Genomic DNA, 26895 nt, shown 5'->3' on the forward strand with positions numbered 1-26895 from the left:
GCGAGACCGCATTCGGAGTGTGATGTGACTCATATATGAGCAAGTTTATAGTCAGCGGTAACTGAGCTGATACTGTTGATATTCTGCCCAATGTAGATTATCAAGGCCCAGTGGAAGAGGAGAGTGTCCTCCATACTTGTGAATAATTTGCACTGAATTACAGCTGCAGTGTAAAATAAAACTGGATCACATTCATCCTGTGGGTTGCTTTTGAGTGGGAAAAGAAAAAAAAAAAAAAAAAAGAAAACCTCACATGCCGTGTGAGGTGCCTCTTCAACAAATTAGAATGCACAATCACAATGTGGTGAAAGATGAGATCAAGTCATGAAATTATTTTCAACTGGATTTTGTAACAGAATCCGATCCTTTGCGGGTTCTCGCTCAGAGTCTTGGCAGGAGTCCCGACCCTGCCCCGAGGCAAAGGTGAATTTAGCATGCACCCCCATCACCAGCTTTCTACACTCCCTGCAATGTTTAATTCATTTCAGCTTCACTTCACTGAGCACACATGCATACATCACCCTGCATTCAAATGAATGGAAAGAAGTTCATAAGAAGTTCCTTTTACCACTGGTTAAATTTTATTCAATTTGCAACTGTCCCTGAAAAGATTTAATAAAAGACTTATTTCAGGTTTCAGATTTTGTTTACAAAACGTCATCTCCAGGCAGAAAAAAGTGTTGACTTACGAATTGTCAGTGTTTATTATAGTGTATTGCTGTTAAGGTAAGAAAATACTGAGGATTATTTACAGATCATTTATATTAGCTAGGCAAATTTGATTTCCTGGCACTTGATTTGATCAATAACTCAATTACATCATAATGTACATTTTATACAGTAGGGGTGCAGACTGTATGTTCAACAGTGCAAATCAAAGCCTTAGCCTGCTTCTCTCAAGGCACACAACATGGAATGTTTACAACACTTATGATTTCCAAAATTTACTGCAATGTTCAGTGAATTTCTGTAGCCAAAACATCACATTTCAATAGTCATAATATTCTTTTTTTTTGGCTTTTATCAAGGACATTTTAACCAATGGCACTTTGAAATATGTCAACATCTTCCTTTATGTGCTCAGTTCTTTAAAATTTACATTTTTTGCCTGCATGATGACTGCATTCTCTAACACACGTCATTCCTCTGTACATTTGTACACTTATTTAGCATCGTTGTATGACGATGGCAAATCAGCAAACAGCAGTCCTTCTAAGGACGGTCCTGAGGCAGAGGCAGGGCCTATACTCTGAGGGGGGCGGGGATGGTTGTGTGTGCATCATAAGTGAGCGTGCTCGGAGCTCTGGTCGCTGTCGTGACTGTCCTCGTTGGCTAAGGAGTCCGTCGAGTGGTGGAGCGCTGCGATGCCAGAGAACTCTGACGGCAGCAATGTCCCCTTTTTCACATTCACCAGTTCTTTCTCTCGAGCTGCGGCCCCCTGCTGGCCTCCTTTCACTCTTTTCCACTTCATCCTCCTGTTCTGGAACCACACCTTCACCTACGGGGCGAGGGAGACAGAAAAATGTCAAATCCATTGCTCATACGGAGGGAGCGAACAGTCACAAAAACAATCAAAAAGCAATTAGTATACCTTACTGCTTGACAGCTACTTTTTCTAAAAGTTTGGCAGCTATTCCTACAGCAGCAATTACTTGTGGATGGACTGTTCCATCTGCTGCTTGGCGTCTACCTAATTTTCCCTGACTCAACAGCCTCAACCGTATTTACGTCTCTCAGATTGATGATTAAGCTGTTGCTTAAAACGGTTTACACGTCAAGTAGCAAAGGCTTCCTGAGTGTCGACACATGAGGGGAGGGGGAGGAGGAGGAGGGGGGGGGGGGGGGAGGCCAGGCTCACTCTTGTCACGCTGGACGGGGTGAGTTTATTTTTGGGGAGTGTCATTCTGCGGGGACCGAGCGGTCACATGGTCAGGAAGTTAGTTGACAGCACAAACGTTTGTCTTAAACGTCAGGGGCATACGCCGTGCTGGGTATCACCTCAGATTCTTTACAAGCCTTGGGGGACTTTTTTTCTGAGAGCAGGAGAGGGGAGGGAACTCTTGCAAAGGATCGCTTATTTATGCCAAGCTTTTAATGTCAAACCAAACATGTGATCCTCAGGGCTTACGTGCACACACACACACACACACTCAAACACCCACTCTGTGCTTGCACCACCTCAACACTACTCTGTCATAAACGCTCACAGTTTGCTGAAAACATGACAAAGCTTTTGACCTCAAAGTCCATTTTTAGCATTGATATGCCAGAGGAATGGCTGACACATTGGCTCATTTAGCATGCATGCAACACTAATGTGCAGTTCGACACCTTCACTTTTACAGGATGAACTATAACTAGGATCTCTCTGAGAAACTCTGATAATGAAATGCATGTTTAAAGGAACCCAGCGAGCTCTGATTTGGTGGTTAAATTGTTGAAACTTGGCTAGTTAAAAAGTTTCATAAAACATTCGGGTTAACCTACTAAAAAACTATAAAATGTGGCCCAATTCTAATCTAGACATGTGAAAATGAATGGTTACAGTGATAAGTTCATCCAAAAATGCCAATACAGTCCATTTCTTTTCTCCTTCATTCTGCTACAAACTCATTGAAAGACGCAGGAACTCCAAACCTACAACAACGTAGGCCCTGTAGCTGCACTCCCCCTCTGCCATCTTTGAAAATATTCCAGGTCTCACGGTCTACAAAGACATAAAACATCCATCAAATTTCTCCAAACAGCTCACGCAGCATAAATCAAGTGCCGTGGCCAACTGATTGTATTGCCAATATTTACCTCAATATCTCCTGCTGTATATTTTCCCTGACAAAACTGAGGTCACACACAACTTATGTTGCATGAGCTGAAGAAATTTCATGCACATTTTATGCTGCTTGGAGCTTCAAAAAGATTAATTGCAACAGTCTGGGAGAAAGCTGAAGTGGAATTTTTGTGGCAAACTCTGTGCTTGGTGGCCTGTGGAGTTAAATTAAGTTTGGCCTGACGTGCTGTTGTTAAGAACTATCCCTTCAAAGTTTTCTGCACCTTTGTAATATGAGGGAAAAGCAGAGGGTTAGTGAGACAATTTATGATACATTTGTCACTTTTTGTGCCACAGTTTCCAGTTGCTTTCAGACAGATTCCCCTAGATGGACACTTTTATCTGAAGCCCCTAACCCCTAGTACCACGGGTGTATATACTTTACATTTTTAGCATGTGTGTCACCAGTGGAGACTGAACGCCAAACTCTGACAACATTACTGCTCTTCTCAACTAACTGAGCCACAGCAAAATGATGTACAGTCTACTAAAACTATAGCCAGAGAGCTATTAATGACATGTTGATATCAAATGTTTATGTGATAATCTTGCAACAATCTGAGACACTGCTGATGGAGACCTTTCTCACTGGCTGACATTTTAATATGTGATACCAGGTAACTAATAGTATTAAAGTCCCCGTCCAGTCAAATATGTGTTTTGCTTATTGTTGCTGCATGTTTGAGCTTCACTGTGCAGAGTTTGACACTAAAAGGCTGTTTTCACATTCATTCATCTGCTGAAAGGGGGGGAGGAAAGTTTCTCTGTGCTCTCTTTAAATCAAGCTGTGTACCCATGAGCATGATCTGTGACATCACAACCAGTTTGGAGCCAATCGCGCCAATCGAAGTGTGACGTGGAAACATGAAGCCTCCAGTGCACATGCACTGAGAATGGACTTTTCAGTGAAGTAGGAGACATCTTGTGTCCAGCAGTTCAACTTTTGAAATGAAAAATATGTGCATATTCATAGAGTCTGGATTTTTCAATGGAGGATAAAAAGTAGATGTCATTTTTAAGATTTAAAGGTGCAGTGAGTAGAATTTAGTGGCATCTAGCGGAACAGACTTGGCAGAAATGGAATATAATATTCATAAATATGTTTTAAATAGTGTATAATCATCTGAAAATAATATTTGTTGTGTTTTCGTTACCTTAGAATGAGCCTTTTATATCTACAGAGGGAGCGGGTCCTCTTCCGCGGAGCCCGCCATGTTTCTACAGTAGCCCAGAACGGACAAACCAAACACTGGCTCTAGAGAGGGCCTTTCACAGTTTTTGCAAGTTTCATTGCCACTGTGTAGGTTTTCCTACGCACTTAGAAGGGGGAGGAGAGGAGGAAAGGATATTCAGTTGGTGGCAATGTGCAACCTCACCGCTAGATGCTACTAAATCCTACACACTGGTCCTTTAACGCATTTATTTGACTTTTATTTTGTGGAAAAACCATATTAGACACAAATTATTATTCAAAAGAGTATTTTAAATATCTTAAAACATGAGGACAGATGGTCTTTAACATTGGCTCTGTTCCATTTAGGTGTCGCCGTGAGCTGTGAACCAGCATCCAGGGCCCAGATGTTATTAGTTCCACCTGATTTTTTGACAAATCTAAACGTCCACAATGAGAAAGGTTAGGCCCTCAGGCTCATCAGCAAATGTGATGTTTGTTATTTTACATGTTCTTGTCTCATGCAATCATTCATACTATTTAATGTAGCATGACGTGAGAATCATAGACTTTCTCATACTCACGAACACGTTCTACACAAGGCTCGTGTATGCACATCTTCAGGATCTCACCATCTATCACCAGAAAACTCTATACTCCTTTCTCACTCCAGTCTGTTCTATACATTCAATCTCACACTGCAAAATATCACTGGCAAGGTGTCAACTAGGTGTGACTTACAGCTTCCAAACGGGTGTCAGAGAACAACAGGCTGTTCGCTGTTTCCTTCCCCCCTAACCATTTGTCTCCTGTTATTTATTTCATGTGCCTGAATTTTACAGCAACCAGCCCACGCTCAGAGACCAATTTGTGCTTGCAAGGGTAGTGGGAGAGAGGAAGTGACTTGCTAGACAGCACTTCCTTCAACCCGTCTCCCTGCCTTGACTGTGGCCGGTCTGAAAGAATACACAGGAACATCTGGAATATGATAGTCCCGTCACACAGCCACATCTGGAGCACAATAGCCCTTGCTCCGAAGTTTCAAAAACACAGTAGCAAGCCTGAAAAGCCTCTTCGTCGTCCTGAGGCCACCTCTGTTTTCACAACATGGCATTAATGTGCTAATGGCGGGTTCAATAATGTCTGAACCCGGGGGGAAACGAGCAGCAGCAGCAGGGTAGGAACATACTTGTCTTTCGGTGAGGTCGAGGTTGACAGCGATCTCGTAGCGCCTTAGTCTGGTTAGGTAGTTGTGGTGGGCAAACTCAGCCTCCAACTCTCGGATCTGCTCCTTGGTGAACGCCGTCCTCTCCTTCCTGGGCTTGCTGCTCACGTCTGACTTGTAATTCCCGTCCTGGGACTCTGAAACGAAACACAACACAAGTTTCTGTTTCTGCTCAGGGCAGATTTATATTTAACAAAAAATAAAAATGAAATGAATGTTAAGCGGCAGGTGCAAATCTACCAGGGGGAAGAAAAGAGGCCAGGTAAGAGAAAAATGGGAGCTGTCAATCACTCTTTATTATTCAGTCGTTGTTTATGAACACTTTAGGTGGCTGGAAAGACTCACGCGCAGCTATACACATGTGTCAGACTGTGGCAGCTGTGCGGTTACAATAGGCTGGCTCTGATTCTGTCAACATGGGTTTCATTTGTATTACTCTTAAAGGAATCCACTTCTACAATCTTATTTCTTAAATATGGAACAAAAGAGCTTTTGCAGGATACATAAAATATATTTTCTCTTTTTTTTTTTTGGACTTCAAAGCATAAAGGCATCGCCTCATTTGGTGGCATAATCTGCCCAAAATTGTAGCTTTGTCTCCTTTGATTCAAAATGTCTTAGCAGATGTAAGAATGCCAGAATGCTAAGTCACAAGATTAACATTTCTGAAAATTGGAAAATTGTAGTTAAAGGTTACCTGATAATATCATGCAAAGCAGGCTGTGGAAAAATAGTTTTTGTGACCGTTAAATGCAAGCATTTTGCAACCGATTAACATGTGGAATATGCAGTGCATATGTGAAAAATACAAAATAAAAAAAAACCCCAGAACGTGTTATCTCCACTTCAACCCAGAAAATACTTTTTGTTGTGGTATCTCCACAAAACTTTCCGAAGCAAACATGTACGGTTAATTTGCCCTCCAAAACTTTCCTATTGTGTGCAGCCTTTGTGGTTTCTCTGTTGGACATGCTTCAGTTGCACATTGCACTTGAAGGCAGCAGTGATTGCATGCTAATTCATCTGCGGTCCTGTTTTGTAGTGTGTGTTAATCCAGCAGGCCTGCGTCAAGCCACACTGTAAATAAATCCTGCAGCTCAGAGCCAGACTCACAAAGGGTGCGAAGCCTGAAGCCACGTCAGAGGAGAAACTATCTCTTCACCTACATTAAGAGTCTCTCCAGAGGGACTCCTGTTGGCTCTGTTTTTTCTGTCAGAAAGAGGATCTTCCTTCTAATTAAGTGTATATTTTTTTTTTTGCAGAACAAAATAACTCCCTTGAGAGGTTAAAGAGAAGATGAGGGGTAAACTGAAACTGCTCTACAAAAGTTATATTTGTATGGCACTTGCACAGTTTTCGAGCCAAGGACAAACAACATAGATATATAAACTGCAAGAAGTCCTGCAAGAGTTTTATGAAATGAAACAGATCATTGCTTGACCCACAGCCTGTGTCCGGCTCCCCCTTGACCTTGCCTTTCACTCCCTGTAATTTCAAACCGAGCGCTCCAAACAGTGTGTGGCTGATTGAAGCGGGCCTTCAGACGCATTTATCCACTCTCTCTCTCTGGTAAACACAGACATTGTGTAAAGAGAAATAAAAGAATAACACAACCAGCTGCTTCAGACCAGCAGGCCTGGAGTTAAAACGAGCGTCAGGCTTTTATGACACAGCCACTACACCACAGCAATTAGGTCCCCGCTGTAACTTTCATCTCTCCACAAAAAAGGAGGAATAATATGAGAAAAATACACGCACCCAGACGGAGCACATCGTTTAGGGTTCCCAAGTGAACTGAGCTCAGGTCAGGAGGGACCCTCTCAAAAAAATAATGTCTTCTTCTTTTCAAAAGCTGGAATGTTGATTTTTTTTTTTTTTTTTTTTTGACGGAAAAATGTGTGTTCGTTGTTTTCCCTCAGTGAAAGTTGTGATTTTTTCATTTTCCTCTGGTGAAATAATGTTACAGCAGCACACACAAGAATGAAGTCAAATGCACAAACACACATCCGCAGTGTTTTTCTTAAAGCTTCTTCAAGGAAAAAAAAGCGTCTGCCAGCGAGAGGCACCTCGCTCCTCCTTTTTACAACACTGCCTCAACAAAATAAGACTTCATGCACCTTTTATTGTTCCACATAGAAAATCTAGTAACTTTTTTAAAGAAAGACCACTCCCTTAACAGAGCTTGTCTATGCAAATATAACCCAGAAACTCAAGCAAAGTGCACCAACCGTCACAAAAACTCTCCGGCTTGCCCACAAAAAAAAAATGAACAGGTTCTCCAGAAACCAGACACCCGAAATACCAAGGAGCTGGCTCATCTCATTAGCCGACCCTGCGGCCTTCCTTGAGGAAACAATCACAACCGAGTATTAGACACAGAAAGTCGAGATGCTTCATATTTGAGAGAAAAAGGTAAACCTAGCATGGAAATGAGCTCTCAGGTTCTGTTTTTGTTTCTGTATCTAAATTCAGGTTTCGTTCAAATTTCTGGTCCAGATGGTGAAACCTAATCAGGCGTCTATCTCATGCAACTGGCAGTGGTGTGATATTTAGACAGCTGATTGAGTCAGCAACCTAGTTAGCCCCAATAATCAGTGTGATTGGTGTTAGCATGGAGAGAATACACGGCACATGTAATGAGTATGCAGTGACTATTGTTACAGGGGAAGTGGGATTTGGGCGCTGGGGCTCGGTTTCCAAATGGTTTGACAAAGGAGGAAAGGAAATAGGAGGTGGTTTGTTGAATTTGTGGATTAAATATACAATTGCAACGTGTCGCATGTGGATAACAGGACGTTTAGCACTGTAAAAGTGAAAAGTAAGCCATCCGGGATCTTAAAAACTCGGTCATGTTACGTAAAATTTGGCATATTCCATGTGGCAGCACAAAACTATGACGTGAAGTTCCTGCTAAATCAGTGTGTGCTGATTCTAGTATTTGGTATAATAGCCTAAATTATTACAAATGCATGTTTTCAATGGCATTCTCTGTCTATTAATTACAGTCAGTCATGTCATATTTTGCACACTTGACTTCTCTAAACTGGCTGCAAACAGGTCGCCTGTCAGAGGGACTAAGACGCTCTCTGAAGTGACCAGCAGCATCCTGAGCGAAAACGAATCACACGCGTGTAGATGATACTCCGTGCATACAAAGAGGCCTTTAAAAGGCTGCAGGATCGGCGCTGAGGGCCCACAATCCTCAAATGGACACAGAGAACAGCCAGCACACTTTCCCTGGAAAACTTAGAACTCTCACTAATATCACGTTGCCTGCGAGAACTCTGGCGACCCGACCTCGGCAGTTTGTCACGCGGTGATTGATTATTGTGGTGACTGCAGGTTGGAAATGTTCTGCAGGTCATCAGGGAGGTGTTACCTATTTGAGTACAGTCCTAAAAGAAGGATTTGTGTATAAATGCGCAAAGAAAGATGTTTTTCTAAATCTCAGTTTCGGTCTCATTTTTATCTGTTATTGATAATATGCTGGTTGTATAATTCAGGGGCTGTGCACCTATTTAGAGACAATGTAAAGCTTTAAATACAGTTGAGCAATTCATATTATCTAAAAAAAAGGCTTTGCAAAATGGTCAGCAATTGTAAAGGTCAGGACTCCTGCAGCCGCTTTGAAGTGCTGTGTGACAAATTTTACAAAATCACAAATTTTCTTACAACAAAAAAAGTGTCTTTGAAGGTCACAGCGCTCGTATACGTTACTGTACAGCACAGTATTTCTGTTAATTATGTATATATATGAATATGAATCTGTTTGATGAATCTGTCTGACTGGTACTTTAGAGCAGCATGTAATAATTCCATTTTTTATTTGAGATTTAAAATATATTTTTTTTTAAAAAGAACAATAAAATATTCCACTTACGTGTTGAGCTTTCATGTTGATTTAAATAAGATTGCAGATTAAATTAATATTGCATTCTTTGAAATTCACATCAGCAATCAGTACATTTGAACTGAGCACTGATAACATCACACATGACTCACTGATTACTTCTATTTTATCCATTTTATTTTGTCAGAATCGACTGTAATTTATTTTAACTACGATACCGAGACAAAATCCTCAAATCACTGCTGGCAACCTGAAAAGCCTCAACGTCTGACGGGGGTGTTTAGTGTGGCATGCGGTGCTGCTGTAGTCATTTACAGTCCGTGACATTAATTCTTTACTGTCTGCCTTATTTTCTACCCTCTGAAAGAGTGTCGCAATAAACCAGATGTGATTTTTTAAGCAAAACGTGCTAGTAGTCAGACGTGCCCACAGAGTTATGATGTGGCCTTTTGCTCCACGCTTCAGCCTGCCTACTGCAACAGCCACGCTGCACGTCAGCCGACACCTACAAAGTGCTTTCCTGACAGTTTTTTTGTTTTTCTATCAGAGCTGCGAGAATAAAAAAAAAAAAAAAAAAGCAGTTATGTGCTGCTGAAATATTTAAAATGACAAGTACAAATGCTTTTGTTATTCTTGAGTTCTGCTTGGAATTTCTTATAATGCTGATATTTATCTAACATGAATAAACTGACATGCTGGCAATGTTTCCAAAGACTTTTACGTTAAGTCTTTCCTTGTACAAAGTGTCAAAAACAACTTATTTATTATTAATAGTAGAAAATCTGAGGGGTAAAATCTCAGCTGTTTTAAAAAACTGAAGGAAAGAAACTCTGATCTCTTTGCTTCTCTTACCTGAACTGTCACTTTTCCTCTTGCTGTTCCTCTTCTCAGCCTCAGCAGGTGACAGAGTCTGTCTGCCAAAGTCTGCAGGCACACAGGAGGCCCCTGTAGGGGTGCTGCCGCTGACCAGACTCGGGGTGCTGGCACACATGCTGGGCCCACCAGGGTGGCCCAGATCCGGGGGTGTGGGCCCGCTGTCGTGGGATGAGTGGGAGTGCGGGTGGCAAAGGTTGTGGCGCGTGCTGCCAGGTGATGGCATCTGTGGGATATGCCAAGCTGCATGGTGCTGAGGCGGGTGGTGATGCTGCTGGGAGGGCAGGTGGCCGCGGTGGGGGTGGTGGTGGTGCTGCCCGGAGAACACGCCGTCATCGGCCGGGTAGCTGGAGATGATACAGGGCGAGGGTGAGGAAGTAGAAGAGGAGGAGGATGAAGAGGCCAGGTCAGGGTAGGAGACGTGGTCCGAGCGTCCGTGCAGAGTCAGGGGAGACTGGGTGAAGGCGGGATGCAGGGCCTGTGCCGGGGCGTGAGGGCTCCGCAGGCAGCCGAACAGTGTGTGATCCATTTCGTGCAAACACACACGGCCCTCCAGGAAAGGTGAGAAGGGCAAGTAAAGAGGGTAAAGTTACTAAATCAACCAAAAACAAAAAGATCACAAGCACATATCCAAGATGCTTCTCTCTTTTTCCCGTGACTATTCCAAAACTTTTTCCTTCAGTTAAAAAAAAAATTCAAATAGTCAGAGAAAAGTAAAGTGTGTTTTGAAATTGGTGTCCTGTGGTAATCCGGAGCATGCGGCCAGTTGCCAGGCTGTACAGGATAAACAGTTAGCCCAGGATATGCTGCAGTAGAGCCTCTCAGATGTCAGGAGGAACAGGGGACTGGAGCTCGAGGCTGGGAGCAGAAGGAGGTTCCTAGGAACTGCAGAACGAGGGGAGCCGGCGGAGGGGATGTTATAAATAGGGTGTAACGTGAGAGGGAGGCTGGGTCACAGACTGCATACGCGCCACTGACCACATACATATGATCACCCTCCAAAAAGCACAGCACAATAAATCTGTACTATTAAAATGGCTGAGCCTCAGGAAAGAAGGCAATTTATTTTGGACCTGACCTCCGGTGGCCATCTTTTTTTCCTCCAAGAAAACAGCCTTAATGGTTCATGGGTGGGGCTGTGGGGGTGGGAGGGGTGGGGGGGGTGGAGGGAGGGAGGGAGGGAGGGTAGGGGCGTGAGGGGAGGTGAGGAAGAGTGTGGAGAGATAGGGGGAGAGGAGTCAGGGGTTAACTCAGCGTGTCACCCTGTCTTTGTCAGTTTTGACCCCTTTAAATACTGTTAGTCTTGTGGAAGTAAGAAGGGATGCTTGTTGCTTCCAGTTGAGTTCTGATGGTTTTCTTATGTTCATGATTTGTCACAGATATACTGTTAAGAGCTCAGACTCTCCTCTATGCTTTAAAAAGAATTTTTTTTTATTGCAAAATAATAATTTTAAATTAAAAAAACATTTATTGCCGTGCAAGAGGATCCAGTCTTAAATAAGGGTTAACATTTTAAACATTTTGTCATCCAAGCAAGTTACCTCCTACCCTTTAAAAAACAACCACAGTTAATTTAGTGTAACCAACCATTTTCTCAGAGTGTTAATCTCATTTTGTAATGAAACACATCATCAAACCGATGAACACATTAATACTGATAAAAGTTTGACCCCCCGATATGAGGTCGTGAAGTTGAAATTACAGCTTTTATTTCAAAACCGTGGCACAAATAACAAACTTTAAAATGACATGTAATTACTATAGAAATAACACAAATGGAAAGAAGACTTTATCAGTAAGTCGAGATGATAAAAAAAATCAAACCTGTGACAATTTTTATCAGTGATGAAAAATTACGGAAAATAACATCCGTAGTATTTAGAGTCGACAGTGACCAGGAATAAATCCTCGGAAATGGTTTACGAGCTGAGCTTATATAAGATGATAAAATATAAATATATAATAATTCAACAGCCTCCAACTTCAAAATCAAACATCAATCAACATCAAACACTCAATCAGCCATCACATCAGTTTCTCACTAAATCAGTTTGGCAATAAAAGTATCATTTTCTAGAAGTCAAGTTGGAATAAAAGCCAGTGATCTGCCGGGAATGAAAGAAAGACGCTTTCACTTGCTTTGTTTTATTCCTCTTGACAAAAAATATCTAAAAAAAAAAAAAAAAAAAAAGAGGCAATGCTATTCAGATAAAAACAGATTAAAGACATGAATTACCCTATAATAAAAATGTATGGTATAAATTACAAGTGTATACAGTGCGGATTAAAATCAAATATTACCAAAGATAAATTTCAAACTAAAAGCTGCTGGAGAGTTTTCGGGGCACAGACACATTTTACAGACGGACAGTCACAATAACTCCACTCTCCGGGGGATCCGGGTGGACGACACAGGCTGTGCCACAGGCGCTGTGGGCCGCCTGGGAAAGGAAATTAATTCCTCTTTGAGAGAAAATTACTTTAACAGATAGCATGGCTGAGGCAGGCTGTAACTTTGCCGCTGTCGCTCCCCCCTCCCTCCCCCCTCACCCCCCCCCCCCCACACACAGTCCCACCAAAGCCTCCGAAGGCAGCAGAGGCAGCGCAGCAGAGGAAAGGCACCTTAGGTGAGTGAGTGTCAAACTCTTCTACTGTTTACCTTACAAATTAAGGCTATTAGCAGGTTAGCCCGGGCTATATATTCGCTCTGGGGCTTGAGCAGGTATTAATACACACGTGTTTCCAATCCTGTCACTGTTCTCTCTGCAGTGATGGCCTGTGGCATGGGTGTTTTCAGTCAGTCCTAGCCTTTGCCCCTCGTGGGCTATGAGGCAAAATCTCCCACTGTGTGAATATAAGTGTGTGTGTGTGTAATCTTATGTTGGGCCAATGCTTTTATTGTGAAAATATTAAATATTACACAGGAATTTTATCCACTTCAGGTTGGATTTGAGTTCCACGTAAGATGCATCAATTACATTTTATTTTATTTATGGAATTTTAAATTATTTTTTTCTTTTTGTTCATGTATCTTTTGTATTCCACTGAATACATGTGGCACCTTTAAGAGCTGCTAACCCTAAATAAATGTCATTAGTCTGGCTTCAGTGAGGACTTTTAGTGTCCCTTGATGGTGTAAATGCTGTTTCAGGTGCTTTTCCGATCTGAATTGAATAAAAAATCCAATTGGAAACATTTTATTTGGGCATGAAAACGATCCCGGCATGAAGATATCGTGAGTATTATGGCACAAACCATCAATCATGTCGATCTAAAACTACCTGTATTGGCCTCCGAAAGCACATATTGGTCAAACTCTATTATGTGATGACATGTGAAGTGAAGAGGAGAATAAAAAGAGGTGAAGAGGTTCTAAAGATGAGTTTCTTATTTTTTTCCTTGTTAGTCATAAAAAAAATAAATAAAAAAAAGAGGAGTCAGTGGAGAGGAGAAGCTGCCGCTGTCGATGTGTTTCTGATAATCGTGTCGGGGTGGCGAGGTCGGGGGGGGCGGCACGGTTTCTCCGCAGTAGACAGAAACCGAAGGTAGACCTGCTGCTCAACCTGTGGCTGTCAGTCACCAAGGCAGGAAGGATTACAGCAAACACAGCTCAGTGCCACTGTCACCAAAACAAACATGCAACCACCACTTTAGTGCTTTTCTTACATGAATTTAAAGTAAACATGGTCATTTACTGTATAGTTTAGGTTTGGCTTTCTTTGGAAAATAAGCAACCATTGTCTTTTTTGCAGAAATATAATATGCAGTGAGGTTCTGGCTTTTGCAGAGGTTAATCAAAAGATAATATGGGATGGAAATGTGTCCCTAGAGTCACAAAAAGAATAAAAACTGTTAAAATTAGAAGCAGTGACATGACTTTATATGAACAAAACCTGCTTTTTTTTTTTTTTAATCCAAAGGCTCAAGTCTTAAAGTAAAAAAACATTAACGACAACAATTATTTATGTCTTCAATAGCAGAACTCGAATATGATAAAATTTAATCCTTTTAACTATTTTCATTGCCAATCACTGCAGCTACTTTCCTAAATTTAACAGCCCCGGATGTGTAATACGCTTTACTGAGAAAGCTTTGATGCAGCTCTCGGCGTCAGAGTATAATATGAGCATTTAAAAAGACCCAGTGTGTGTGTAATCATTATTGGACATTTTTCCTTTTTTTTCTTGAAATTCTCCGGCTAATATGGAAACATTTCAGAGTGTATAACATTCACCGAGTCTCTCTTGATATATAAAGCGTGTTGCCAAGTAGAGAACGATTAGAATTGATGTGTTTTGTACCAGCGTTAAAACCTAATATATCCAAAATTAGACGGCTGGCATGAAAACAAATGTCATCCTGGTAAATAAACGGAAACCTGCAGGATTTTAGGCCTTTAGTGAAAAGCAGACAGCAGAGATTTCTTTTGTCACAAGTTTGGATTTTAATGGAAACGTTTGGCTCTCTTCAGATATGAGATTTCCAACCTTTTTGAAAAACTCTGCCTTTATAAAACAATTGCTGCAATGAAAGTTAGAATTAAGTTACAGAGAATATCATCCAGAGATCATTTCCTACATGTAAGTTATGTGTTTAAATGTTTGTATGTCTTTTTTTTTATAAAATAGAAATAATAGTTCAGGATAAACTGTTTAAATATTCACCAGCAAAACTGCATCTGGGCCCTAAAAGTGACATTTTTAAAAATTTGGCCAAACTCATTAATTAAAACAAACAATCTCAAATCAGTATCTATATGTAAACAGCATCCACAGAGAGAGTTTGCACGATATGCTCGGTTTGATCCTGCAACTAATTAAAGAGCAGAGACAGTGACACGGCACCAGTGTTGATATGAACATCTGTGGGCGGTGTGGAAACGGTTGTCGCTGCTTGTTTCCTCTCAAACCTCAGCCGCAGATTTACAGCAGTTGTCAGAAATATTGTCCATACAAGCGATAGCAGGATGTCAGTGATATATGATGAAGTGAGACAGTAAATGTTGTCTCAGTTTGCAGCTTGATTACATGAAGAGAACAGCAGTCTTCTAAGGGAGTGACGGCATGGGAGCATAAAGGGAAACGTCGATAGCTTCATGTAGCTTGACACGGATGAAACCATTCATGCAGCAAACTTTTTTTTTTTTTTGCAGTTTGCATGATACTAAATTATGTGCTGTTTGCATGATAATTAAGAATAAATTGTTAGGATTGTGAGGCAACTTTTCATTTTTCCAAATTGCAGCTTGTGCAGCTACAAAATGTTTGTGTTTAAAATGTTTATTGGAATAAAATCCTTAATTTATCAGACACTGGTTGTGTGTTATGTTCCCTTAATTCAGTGAATTGTTCAAAAGTAAATAAATAACAGGAATAGTTTTAAATGTAATGTTGAACACTGCTGTCAGGAAAACCTTGCAGTAATAAATTATGTTAAATTAAAAGACAATCTGGTTACCTTATGGAGCCAGAAAAATCAGTGACCTTTTCTACCAATGAAATATATTTAATGAGTTTAAAAATGCCAAAGAAAGGTTTATTTCTTTGCTAAAAAGTTGACATTTAAGAGATATAAAAGCTCTTATCTGATTTTGATGATATCTTTGTTAAGAGTTTGTGATTTCCTGCTTTAATAGAGTCATTTAACACACTTGCTCCTCTTAGGTGGCCATTTTCTGTGTCTATAATGGCCATGGACAGCCGGGGTGAGATCATCATCTATAATGGGGGCGGTTGGAGCTGCCTGGTGTGATGGTTCCCCTCCGCCTCCAGCTTGAAGGCATTGGAGCCTGAGTAGACATGTGTGATGCTGTGCAGGGCCTCGCACCGAGTCAGACCACACCTCAAACAGCCCGGGGTCGCCGCACTAAAACCTCCATTTAAATCTGGACCCGGTACAACCGCCAAGACCAAAAGCGGCACCGGCTCCAGCCAGCCAGGCAGCCGTGCACATTATCCTTCAGTGCTAAGCCTGTTTCCTCCCAGACTAAATTTGTAAACGCCCTCCTTCATTTCACCCCCTTCGCACTCCTCGCCATCTTCGAGCACCTTCCAGTGGGAATGGGTGCCAGGCAGGGGAACAACTCCAGACTTCTCAGTCAGCGAACTGGGCCATTAGTGCTTTTATTTGGTCGGTTGGATCGCCTGCCCGCTCACTAAACCCACCCGCACGCTAAACTTCCTGCTCCAGAGCAAGAGTTGTTTCGGACGCCCACATGTCGCAGGCTCGGTCCAATGTGTGGAGAAGCTCTGGCCTTATTGCATCATTCCAACGTCCCTATGATGGTCCAGCTTCAACATACTGTTCCAATCAGGCAAATCATTCAGAAGAGTGAAGTCAACCTTTTATGATTTAACGGCTTCCTTCTCTCTTTAGGTTCCTGGAGGTTTCTGGATGATTCCCAAAGTATTCGCTCTGTTGAGTTACTGTACGACGGACCCGGCCTGTTTTCTGATTAATGTTAAGTCAGTATGTTGGGGCTGGTGAATCTCATTAACACTTAATTCAGACTCAGCGCCATCAGTTCGATTTTAACACGGCAGCGTCACGCAGTCATACCGTGACGGGTCAGAGTGACAGTTTTTTGATTTCAGTTTGAGCTTCATCCAAGCAGATCTGAACAGTAAATTGACTTTTAAACCTGGCTGATAATTCCCAAAAAAGTAGAGCTACAGCACAGGTGTACTTTATGAGTGGTTGTTTGGTAACCACGGAGACCATTGGCAAAGTTTCTCGTTTACACCTGTTGGTTATTCTGCAGATCTTTTCAGTAAATCCCTGTGTTGTTCGTTAGGGTTTTATTTACAGTCCTTACACACCTACTGTTCACCTTCACGGATGTTTTCACTTATTTTTGCCTGATTAGACCCTTTTAAAAAAAAGACAGCGTGACTGTGACTGATTGACAGTTCCCTCACTCTCCTGGTAGTTTTGTTGTAACTGTTAAGGCGAGACACATTACACCCTTATCATTTTTATTAGCATCTTGAGTTCGATGACCTCATAGCTTCACCCAATTTCCACCTGAGCAGATGTTTAATCAAATAACTGAAAACACCTGTGTGGGTTTACGGGACATTTAACTTCATTAAATATTAGCCAGACTGTGTCGCCTACTTCTGACTAGATGGAGGTTTTTCGTGACCACACTTACTATCACTACTATTAGTAGTGCTTTAATACTAATAATTATTGTTGTTATTCCACTTAAATGTTCTGTCTGTGATTTGGGGTAAATCCTCATATGCTCACCTGCTTTTTTCTGTTCTCTCCTGCACTTTTTGTTTAGCATTTGTCGTCTCAAATGTGCAAATGATGTACTACTATCACAACTACTCCTATACAATACAGACAAAGAGCAATGAAGACACAAAACTGAAAAATATCACTATAAATTGTCAACCAAAGCAAACATGTCTCCACAACCTTCCTCATGTGATTTCCAAAGCAGGAATCACTCAAGTTTACTGAGATGTTGCTGCTGATTAATAGAATTCAGGGAAATTTTCATTTTTCATAATTTTTTATTTTTTATTAGAGCTACAGGTTTGAGTTCAGTCTGTCTTAATCTTTTTTTTCTTTCCATCTGTGTCATTTTTCTTGCTCTCTTTAGAGTATAATTTCTGCCTGGTGATTGATTGATTAGATCTTGTTAAGCTTGTTTCTTGTAAAGGTCTTGGACGTGCTTTGTGATGAATGGTGGTGGAAATAACATGTCATGTCACCATGCAAATGCAGCTGTAGACTGTAATGATGGTCTAAATGCTATTTGAGAGGCTTTTCCACCATGACAAGCACAAACTCGAAAAGGGCCAACCTTTTTTGGACAAGCGATTGGAAAAATTTAACAGCATCATGAGTATTGGCACACTCCGTCAATGATTTTAATCTAAAAATATTGACACAAGATGCTTTCCTTTCGAACCTGATGAGAATAAAATCATGGTATCTGTCAATTCTAAAAGTATTGAATGCTTCCACATAGTAACGTCTACCAGCTTGTGGCTACAATATATCAGTTGAATTTTACTGTCTTCATCTCTCTGTCAATGCTAATTAAGTCATTTACACAACACAGTAGCGATAACTCACCGACATGTTCCTGTGTTGTGTATATACACAGGTGGTTTCTTGTATAACTGGGTGATTTTGTGGGGTTTTCTGAAGTTGCAGCAGACACAGGGGCTTCACAGTGATTCATCATTGCTGCTGCTGCTGCTGCTGCTGCTTCTGCAGCCCTCCACTCTGTGACCCGACGACGCAAAAGTGCTGCAGCTTCACAGGAGGTGCAGTGTGCAGCAGGAGAATAGGGACCTCTACTGGTGGACGGTGACAGGTGTGTGTGTGTGTGTGTGTGTGTGTGTGTGTAAAGCTGCAGTGAAGCTGCATTCGTACCGACATCGATCCCCACTGATGCAGCTTTAATATGCTGCAGAATAACAACAATTTCATGTTCAAACATAGAGACGCAAGGAAAAAATGTACACAGGTAGTCGGTGGTCAATCAATATAACTTCTCATTTTTTCATTTTCTGCAAAAATGCTTCCTGCTTAAGTTGAAAACCAGAATGAAAACGATGAAACATGGTGCTCAAAATTTATGTAAAGATGTAATCAAGGGGTGGAATCCAGAAGTAATGGAAATATATCAATATTTCTCTGTTGTCGGACGATAAGCCTCGTCTTAGTTGAATGACACTTCAGTTTTGGCACCATCCTAAAGGTCTGGAGAAGATTTTCGGGACCTCAGTGGTTTGAGAGATGAATTTGTTTAAGATGCAAAGGATTATTCTCTGATCTTCTAGGGCGACAAGTTTACTGTCAGTTGGTTGATGACTTGTTTGAGAATTCACAGCAGTAAATTCACAGCAGTCGAGTTGTTTTCTTGTTTTGGCCCTGCCTACTAAAAACGAGCCCTGTGTCAAACTCCATCTTTAAGAGGACTGAAATTATATTCATTAATCTTGTGTTTACATGGCACATACTCCTAAAATAATAGAACTGAATTGCCTAAAACTAATTAAGATTCAAAAAGAAAACATAGCGTGAAGTGCTGTGTACTGGCATTTTTCTCGATGTCGACACAAATAATGAAACCGACATGTAGTTTTCACAGTTCACTGCAGATTTTTGACCCGGGGCCTTTATCAGGTTATTGTGTCCATGGGAGGATGTGTCCAACAAGTAGAGACACATGGTGTTTGTATGTAGAGACACACAATGTATTAGTTACTTTAATAATTATGTGGGGTCCCATATATATCTTAAAATAATTATCAGATCTGATACAAAAGTTCCTGCAGTCTTCGTACCATCATTTTGTGCTTTTGTATCACTCATTTATCTGTTGCACTAATGGCAGCGCTCTTCCCTGTTCTTGCTAAACTGAGATTCCTTGTTACCCTCAGTTTACATCACAGATTGTTTTCTACTGACGGTATGTTTGAAATTCAGAAATGTTTGCTTGACATTTATCCGCCTGCAAATAAATAGCGTGTCTCCCCAGCAGCTCATGGAGTCAAGGGTTATTGCTGCTCGGTGTCAGTCAGATTTAGCTCTTGCCCAATAGAAACCCGGTGACCTCTGCATATTTTTCACTCAGCGGGGTCATCGGCTGCGCCTCCGGGGAGCCGTTCTGCTCTCCGTCTCCTCTCACGCTGGGAAGTGGAGTTCCCAAGCATTTCCCCCAACTGTGGTCCAGAACAATCCCATGTCGTCGCCCAATCAGGAGACTGAAGAGACTGGTTTTAGCCGCCCGCTCTATGTGGACATGACGCATGGACGGGACAATAGGAGGATACGGAGGCATGCGGTATGGGTGCAAAACCTCCCTTCATTATGACGACAGGGTTAGATAGGTTGTTATACAGTGTGGTGTCGATTTCCTGAATTTTATGTTGTGACACCTTAGGCCAGCTGAGGCCCTCTCTGTGTTTTGCCTCATTAAAAATGACAACCCATACTGCATAAAAGAAACCCAAACATGGAGCTCCAGCCCTGATAATATATAAAATGTGTTGCCTGTGGATCAGATCCACAGAGACTCACGCTATAAACTGACCAGAGCCGAGCTTTTCTGTTGCCTGTGTCGTGACATCTGTTGAAATCATAGCCCCGTTTTCAGCAGGACCCTGTCCCGTCCTGTTTGCAGTTGCCATTGGCGACAGGGCAGTGCGCAGGAGGCAGCACAGGGTTTGGTCCAAGCTCACTGGGACTGAAGAGGAGGCGGCGGTTTGGACGGGATGGACTGCATTCAGTTCCAGGGCTTTCCAGAACCTCCCAGGGGCTTCATTAAAACAAAAGGAGGAGGAGGAGGAGGAGGTGGGACTTCCTGTTGGAATGTTACAGACCAACTATGACCCCATAGGAACAGCAACACTCCATGTGGACAGAAGGTCTACAGTCATACTATAGTAATAGCATGAGTATCCATTACAGAGGTTCTCCATCATGCAGCAGAGCTGTTGCAGCCTGTGTCGTCTATTCTGAGCAACTTGCTGCAACACAAACCTGCTGTCAGAAGGCTGGTTGGCAGATCATCTTCTGTTAGAGTAATCTGTGACGCCTACTGGTGACCAGCAGGACGTGCAACAACTGCATTTTATAGCATAGTCCGCTTCCCATCCAAGTGGAACAGGGTGAGATTCATTTGCTTCCGATTGCTTCTTTGTGTTCAATCTGATTGAACTTTGACACCCAAAAATCACAAGGCTCTCCAATTTCTAAGAGGTTTGAGAGACAGGGTGAGATTGTTTTATAACAGTGAAATAGTACAAACAGAAGAGAAGGAGAGATGCTGCCTGGCTGCAGTGAGTGTAAGGACAGAGACAGAGATTATGGCAGTAAATGTTTGATTTGAAGCTGTATAATTCACAACTTTTAGGACTGTTGTTGCTAGCATGCTAGCCATGCTAACTCCTACATTTTATGTTTACAACCCTACTATACCTACACCGCCCCCCCCCCCTGCTTTTGGCCACACCACCGCAGTGGATTTTAGTCTGACTGCAGCTTCACTGTGGAACCCCGCCCATCCTGTCCCAGTCATTTCCTGTATTTGATGCAACATCGCATTTTCACAGCAGAAGAGTACAGCCAAGTTCAGACCAACAGTAGCTCTACATGAAACTCATTCATTTCAATGATAAATGTAGGAGCTCCAGGGCAGAGTGCTCCTTAAAAAAAAAGTTACAACATCAGTTTGCAATGCACTGCTTTGGCCAGTCAAACACATGCAAGTACACAATTCTTTACTTTGTAATATGAATTCTACCGTTCACCTTGCGATTGTGGAGACAATGATGGTCACTGTGATGACTTTAAACCCTGTTTCATAGTATTATAAACTGCTGTAGAGTGTTTTGACATATGACAAACCATCAGACTCATGGATCTATTACTAAGAGTGGTCTCATGGATCGTATTTCATCCTCTCACCGCACCTGAGGCAACACACCCCCACCGACGCAGTCCGTTACGTTTTTTAACTTAAACAGAGGTCCAATTGAAAAGTCTGACAAAAAATATGATATATCAACATGTAGCACAGCAATAATAACACTACTTTGTTGCTTTTATTTGGCTTGAGAACATGTGTTTTAGTTTTAGTCGTTGAATGATGAAGACCTTACAAAACTGTGTTAAGATGCAGTTCTAGTGAATGAAAACCTAACAGATGTTGACTGGACAGACTGGATTGAAGGGATGGGGAAAACCACCAGCTACTCTATGGATACACAGAGACTTTTTTACAGCAAGGGTAAGGATATCAAAATGAAGTTTCACTCTTTTAAGTGCTGCACCCGGGTATTCTCCACTTTAGTAGCTAAATGCTCCACTTTATCTATCCCAGCACCACCTACTGTTTGGTACTGCGCTGTCAGTGTACTGAGGGTTTATCTGAGCTTTTTTTTTTTTTTTACACTGAAAACAGCTGCCTGCTGCTGCTGGAAGCAAGGTTGAAAGACACTAAAGTGCTCTGTGGAGCTGAAGGGAACAGAGTCATGTTATAATCCTCTGTAGCAACATATTTTATATTATACTTTAACTTTGATTTTCAGTGTAGCATCTTTATGTTAACTTAACATTTCAGCTGCTCGTGAGCAGCCGGAAACACAGGTTGTGACACTGACACTGATGTCTGTATCAATGTATCTGTATCCTATTTTTCTACAATTCTACAGTTGCAACACTGGTTGCAATATCCTTCACTATTGAGCATGACAAAAGGATAATGAGTAGCTTGTGAGGGTGGGGGAGGATTGGAAAGCATTTTGATATTGCTTTGTTCCAAAGCAGAATGAGCCAGGGAGTGAGTTCTGAGAGCCAGAATTATCAACACGGAAAAATTATCCTTGAGTCATTGGTGATGATAAACAACCTGCAGATATTTCTTCAGTCGTTTTGTGACAGAAAGTTACCTACTGCTGCTATAAGAAGCAACATACAGAGATCAAACTGTGGGACGAACGTAGGACAAATACACAAAAGCATTCAGTGCACGAAATGAATTTAGGAGTGTCGACCTTGTGTGATGTGCAAAGACAACAGAGACAACAGAGAGAAGGTTAAAGATACAAACGGTGAGAGGAGGAGGAGAGGCTGAAATAGAGGGAAGAAGAGTGCAGCACCTGGTGTTTGACAGTTGCATTAGTGCAGTTCATCATCCAGCAGGAAACAATAGGGATGTTGTCAGTCTGGAGCAACAGACTCACACAGGAACGAGTAAGTGGGAAGACTGCCACTTGGACCAGAGATAGTTTTCCATAAAACTGATTTACATTTCCATTTTTAGGTATTTAAGCCGGGCTCAGACTACAGGAGTTTTAAAATCCTAACCGATTTTGAAATCGGGTTGCATCACGCACATAAGGAGAAACTTTACAGATGTTCTTTTTCTAATCTCAAACATGCACACACTACAAGATTTGAAAATAATGGCACATCACACACTACAGGATATTATTGAGATTATCGTGCCAGAGGAATGCACCACCTCTCGTGATCTCATGTGGAAGCAGATGTAAACGAAAAATGAAAACTGGAAAAACATAAGCAGAAGGCTGAAGGGGTATGGATGACAAACACACACACACAACACAGGTTGTCTGTTATTCAGGTGAGATTTTAACCGTCAGTTTCAATATCTTTCAACAGTCGTATGCTAGCTAACGTTAGCCTCAAGGGCTCAGTGTTTACCGTTGCTTGGCAACATCAATTAACATCCTCTCCTTGTAGACTTGTCTCTCTTATTGGCTACGGTGGTCTCGCTTGGAAAGTAGTAATGTAATCATCCAGATTTTATCTCCTAAATATCAAACATGTGTGAAATTATTGGGGGGTAATCCCCTCACACTACCAGATAATCTGGGCCGAACATCGGACCCGACCAAAGTCCCAGATCAGATTTCTCCTCCGATTGTCGGAGGTGAATCAGGGATAAATCGGCCCAGAGCTCCTGTAGTCTGAGCCCAGTTTTAGATGACTCTCTTGTCCTGTGCAACTTAGAATGAGTGTAACAAGAAAAATAAAAAAGGTCACCAGGTCACCAAATTAAAAGCAGAGATAACACAAATAACTGAGAGAAATAACAGGAAAAGAAAACAAGTAAGAGGTAAAGAAAGACAGGAGAAGGAATCATTTTTCACACATCACATACTGATGTCATTACAGAAATCATAACACTTAGGATACAAAAATTTAGCTGTTAAAGTGTCAGATAACACCAAATATATAATCATTTTGTGAAATTACTCTCTTAAATGCATCAATCCTGAGCGAAAAAGTTCTGAAAATCAGAATGAAATACTGTATCTTCCTGTTATTTGATTATAACTCATAAGCATGCAAACTGGATAGGAAAAGAAATCCGCTCCTTTAGGAATACACGTTTCCTGTTTTTATGAAATCACTTTCTATAATAAAATATTACAACCTTAATTAAGAAAAGACTTCAGCGATATAGAACTAAAACCTGTGAATGACAAGCTGTGATTTTGGCTTTATTAGCAAAATTCTGCCATCTGATTAAATAAACACTGAATAAATAAACTTTCAGGTTTCAATTTCATTTTGTGTCTTTTCGCTGAATATTTCACAGCTATTTGCCAAGTAGACAAACAACAGCTGCAGCTGTTTATTTTTATTGTCCATCAACCAAAGAGCTTTCTGGGCAATTTGTCCAAAACTGCACCACGTTGTACAAACAATAAATAATTACAATGAAAATACAGAGAAGAGTTACACATTAAATGCTGATGTACATGACAAAAGGGTGACGTGGCCTCAGAAACACTGATATAGATGTAATAGTTTGCACATCACTTCACTATGATGCGTTGAAAATACGTCAATACGTTGTCATTGGAAAGGTTAGACGGTGACACATGAAACATTTTCTACACCTATTTATTTTTTATTAAATTCATTGTAAATACCTTGGTATTGTTAGGTTCTATTGGACACACATGTTAGAATTAAGTTTTTTTTGTTGCTTTTGAACATGGATTTGTCCCCTCACATGTGTCTTTCATTTTACTGGAACGAATAAACATTTCAAAAAGCTTTCCAGTCCACTCTGAATTTGATATAGTACATCATAACATGTACATGCAGTTTAAGATTGTCAGTTTGATGGATGCGAAACTTTTTTTCCTGTCTTGGCCGATCCCTACTGACTTTTGTTATTGACATTTTAAAACTTTTCACTCCCAATCCTGTTCAATTTTGCATAATTCCTTCCAGTTTGGGTGAAACAGAGCTTCTAAGTCCAAAAGCTAAGAATTCCGGTACACTACAAGAACCGTTTTCAAATGTTTAAGTGATAAGGCTTGAGGCCTCTGCATTACACATCCCATTGGACTTGTCATGGTAGGAAAAGCGCAGGTGTTACAAACAACATAATGATGATTTCTATTCAAGTATCCAAGTAAACCATGACAGCGAGGCAGCAGGCACAATAAGACCCTGAAACTGAAGCAGCTAAATGGCATTCAGCCAACTTTAATTTTGTTTATTTTATTTTATTTACATCTGTGCCTTTTCCTACTGTGACATCTGTAGTGAAAATGGCTTTTTTAAAATTTATGTTGAGCAAACATATTAATTCATTATAACCCTGTGCTGAATCAGGTAGCATATAACATGACTGTAAGGTCATATTCCCATCCCCAAATGTACAGTACAGTAACAAGTCATTTTGATGTCATGTCCCACGTTTTTATATTTAGATTTTTTATTTAGAATTTATTATAAAATATCTTATTTACTTTGGTTGTGCTGCAAAAACAGGTAATATTAATTTAGAAAAAGTATTTTTTGTGCTCTATTATCCCTTTAATCATTAATCATTTTAATCACTTGAGGCCTAATTCCAGGTCATTTAAAACTTGGGTTTTATTTTTGTAGCTTTTGTCACCCTTAATATAGACAATATTTACTTACGAAGTCATTTGCTGAGGTCCTGGGAAAGCAGCGACGTCACGAAGAGTAAGTCAAACGAAGTAAAGAAACGAGCAGTCAGACGATCAGACAGGTTGTAAACAAACATCCAGGTTAGTTCAAGAAAAACAAAAAAAGGTTAAACTAAAGTGATTCCCGAAACTATCCGTTGTAAATATCCATAGAGGTATATAGACCGACTTCCTGATTAACTTTGATCTGCCATACTTACCGTACCATACCTACCATTTTGCAACATTTTGTTTTACCCCTAAATGTGGTTAAAGGTATAATGAGTAAGAACGGGCCAGAATTTTAGTTTAAAAACATTCCAAAATCAACTAAAATTATCAACCGAATATGAAGAAATAACAGTTTTGACATGCCAAGGACCCATATGTATTGTGTATGTAGAGATATCTACGGAGGTTAGCATGCTAACCAGCTAGCTCTAGCCCCATCTGGCCCATACTGTCTCGTAATACCACTTTGTACCTTTAGGAACAATAGTGAGTCACCGTAGCATCCAGTCTGCCCTCAGTCCAACACGAGCACTGCCCAGAGCCACCAACAGTAATGGTGGAGCCAGGCTGAAACATGGATGTATAATAAGAGCCGGATAGGTTGCCACCACTCAGCCTTGCAGCCAATTTTTCCCAGTGGTCACTCGCGGTATTGCAACGAAAAATCTCCCTGTAGCCCAAAAAGCATTTTCCCCATAGACCACCATTGTAAAAGAGACGTCTGTAAAACTGTTGACAGCACACCTTGAACTTCAAACAAGGTCAATTATGACTCTTTCTATTATGAACTTGGAGGTTTTATATTTGTTAAACTTTCCTCGAGCCGAGTCTATGGGCTAGCGGGAACTCGTGGGTGGGGTCACGGAAACACTACTGCGCATATTCAGTGGGCTGAAAAAACACGGAAGCAAACCCGGAAGCTAGAAACTTTTTTAGGTGTATGCCATCTGAGCAATTCCTATAGGACTGAATGGGCACCATTTTTAGTCCGGTACCCAGCTCTTATAATACATCCATGGGCTGAAAGCTGTTGAAATTTTCACTGTAGTACCATTAATATATCACTTTATTAAGTTTTAATATTTTTTCAAGCAAGTAAGTAACCATGTAGACTCCCAATATGTGGTCAGTTTATCCAAATAACACCTATTTGGCAAGTCGCACTGACGTTGTCGGAGCAGCTGGCAGCAGCTGCAGACACTGGCCGGCAAAATATCAGCTGTTCATGTCAGCTGATCCAACGAACTGCACTGGGTTGCACCAGCTATGTAAAAGCTTGCCATTTGGCATCATAGCACATCATAGTAAGCTGGATTGATATTGAAATATCATATCAATAAATTAAGTCTCATCTGGATTACTGTGTTGTAAAATGGCAGCAATTAATGAAAAATGATGCTCTGTGGCAGTAAAACTGTTGTTTTACCATTGGTGAGTTATGTGAAATTTTATGATTTACACCTACCCCAGGGGCATGTGTGTAACTAT

General features: G+C 41.1%; 1 protein-coding gene across 1 annotated transcript; it reads right to left on the minus strand.

Moving 5' to 3' along the window:
- Positions 1–558: 558 nt before the first annotated feature.
- On the minus strand, positions 559–18275 carry meox2a (mesenchyme homeobox 2a). Its single transcript, XM_044359159.1, has 4 exons — positions 18038–18275; positions 9926–10496; positions 5188–5360; positions 559–1498 (listed from the first exon to the last, which is right to left on the minus strand). The coding sequence occupies exons 1-4, from the start codon at positions 18041–18043 to the stop codon at positions 1280–1282; spliced, it is 969 nt and encodes a 322-aa protein (XP_044215094.1). The 5' UTR covers positions 18044–18275; the 3' UTR covers positions 559–1279.
- Between the last annotated feature and the right edge of the window lie 8620 nt (positions 18276–26895).

The sequence above is a fragment of the Thunnus albacares genome, chromosome 8 (assembly GCF_914725855.1).
Source record: "Thunnus albacares chromosome 8, fThuAlb1.1, whole genome shotgun sequence".
In the NCBI taxonomy this organism is placed as follows: domain Eukaryota; kingdom Metazoa; phylum Chordata; class Actinopteri; order Scombriformes; family Scombridae; genus Thunnus; species Thunnus albacares.

Coding starts and splice junctions, on each gene's coding strand:
- meox2a (XM_044359159.1), bottom strand. Junction 5,361..9,925: donor GAGGAAAAGTGACAGTTCAG/GTAAGAGAAGCA, acceptor GTTTCGTTTCAG/AGTCCCAGGACGGGAATTAC. Junction 1,499..5,187: donor TCGACCTCACCGAAAGACAA/GTATGTTCCTAC, acceptor CTCGCCCCGTAG/GTGAAGGTGTGGTTCCAGAA.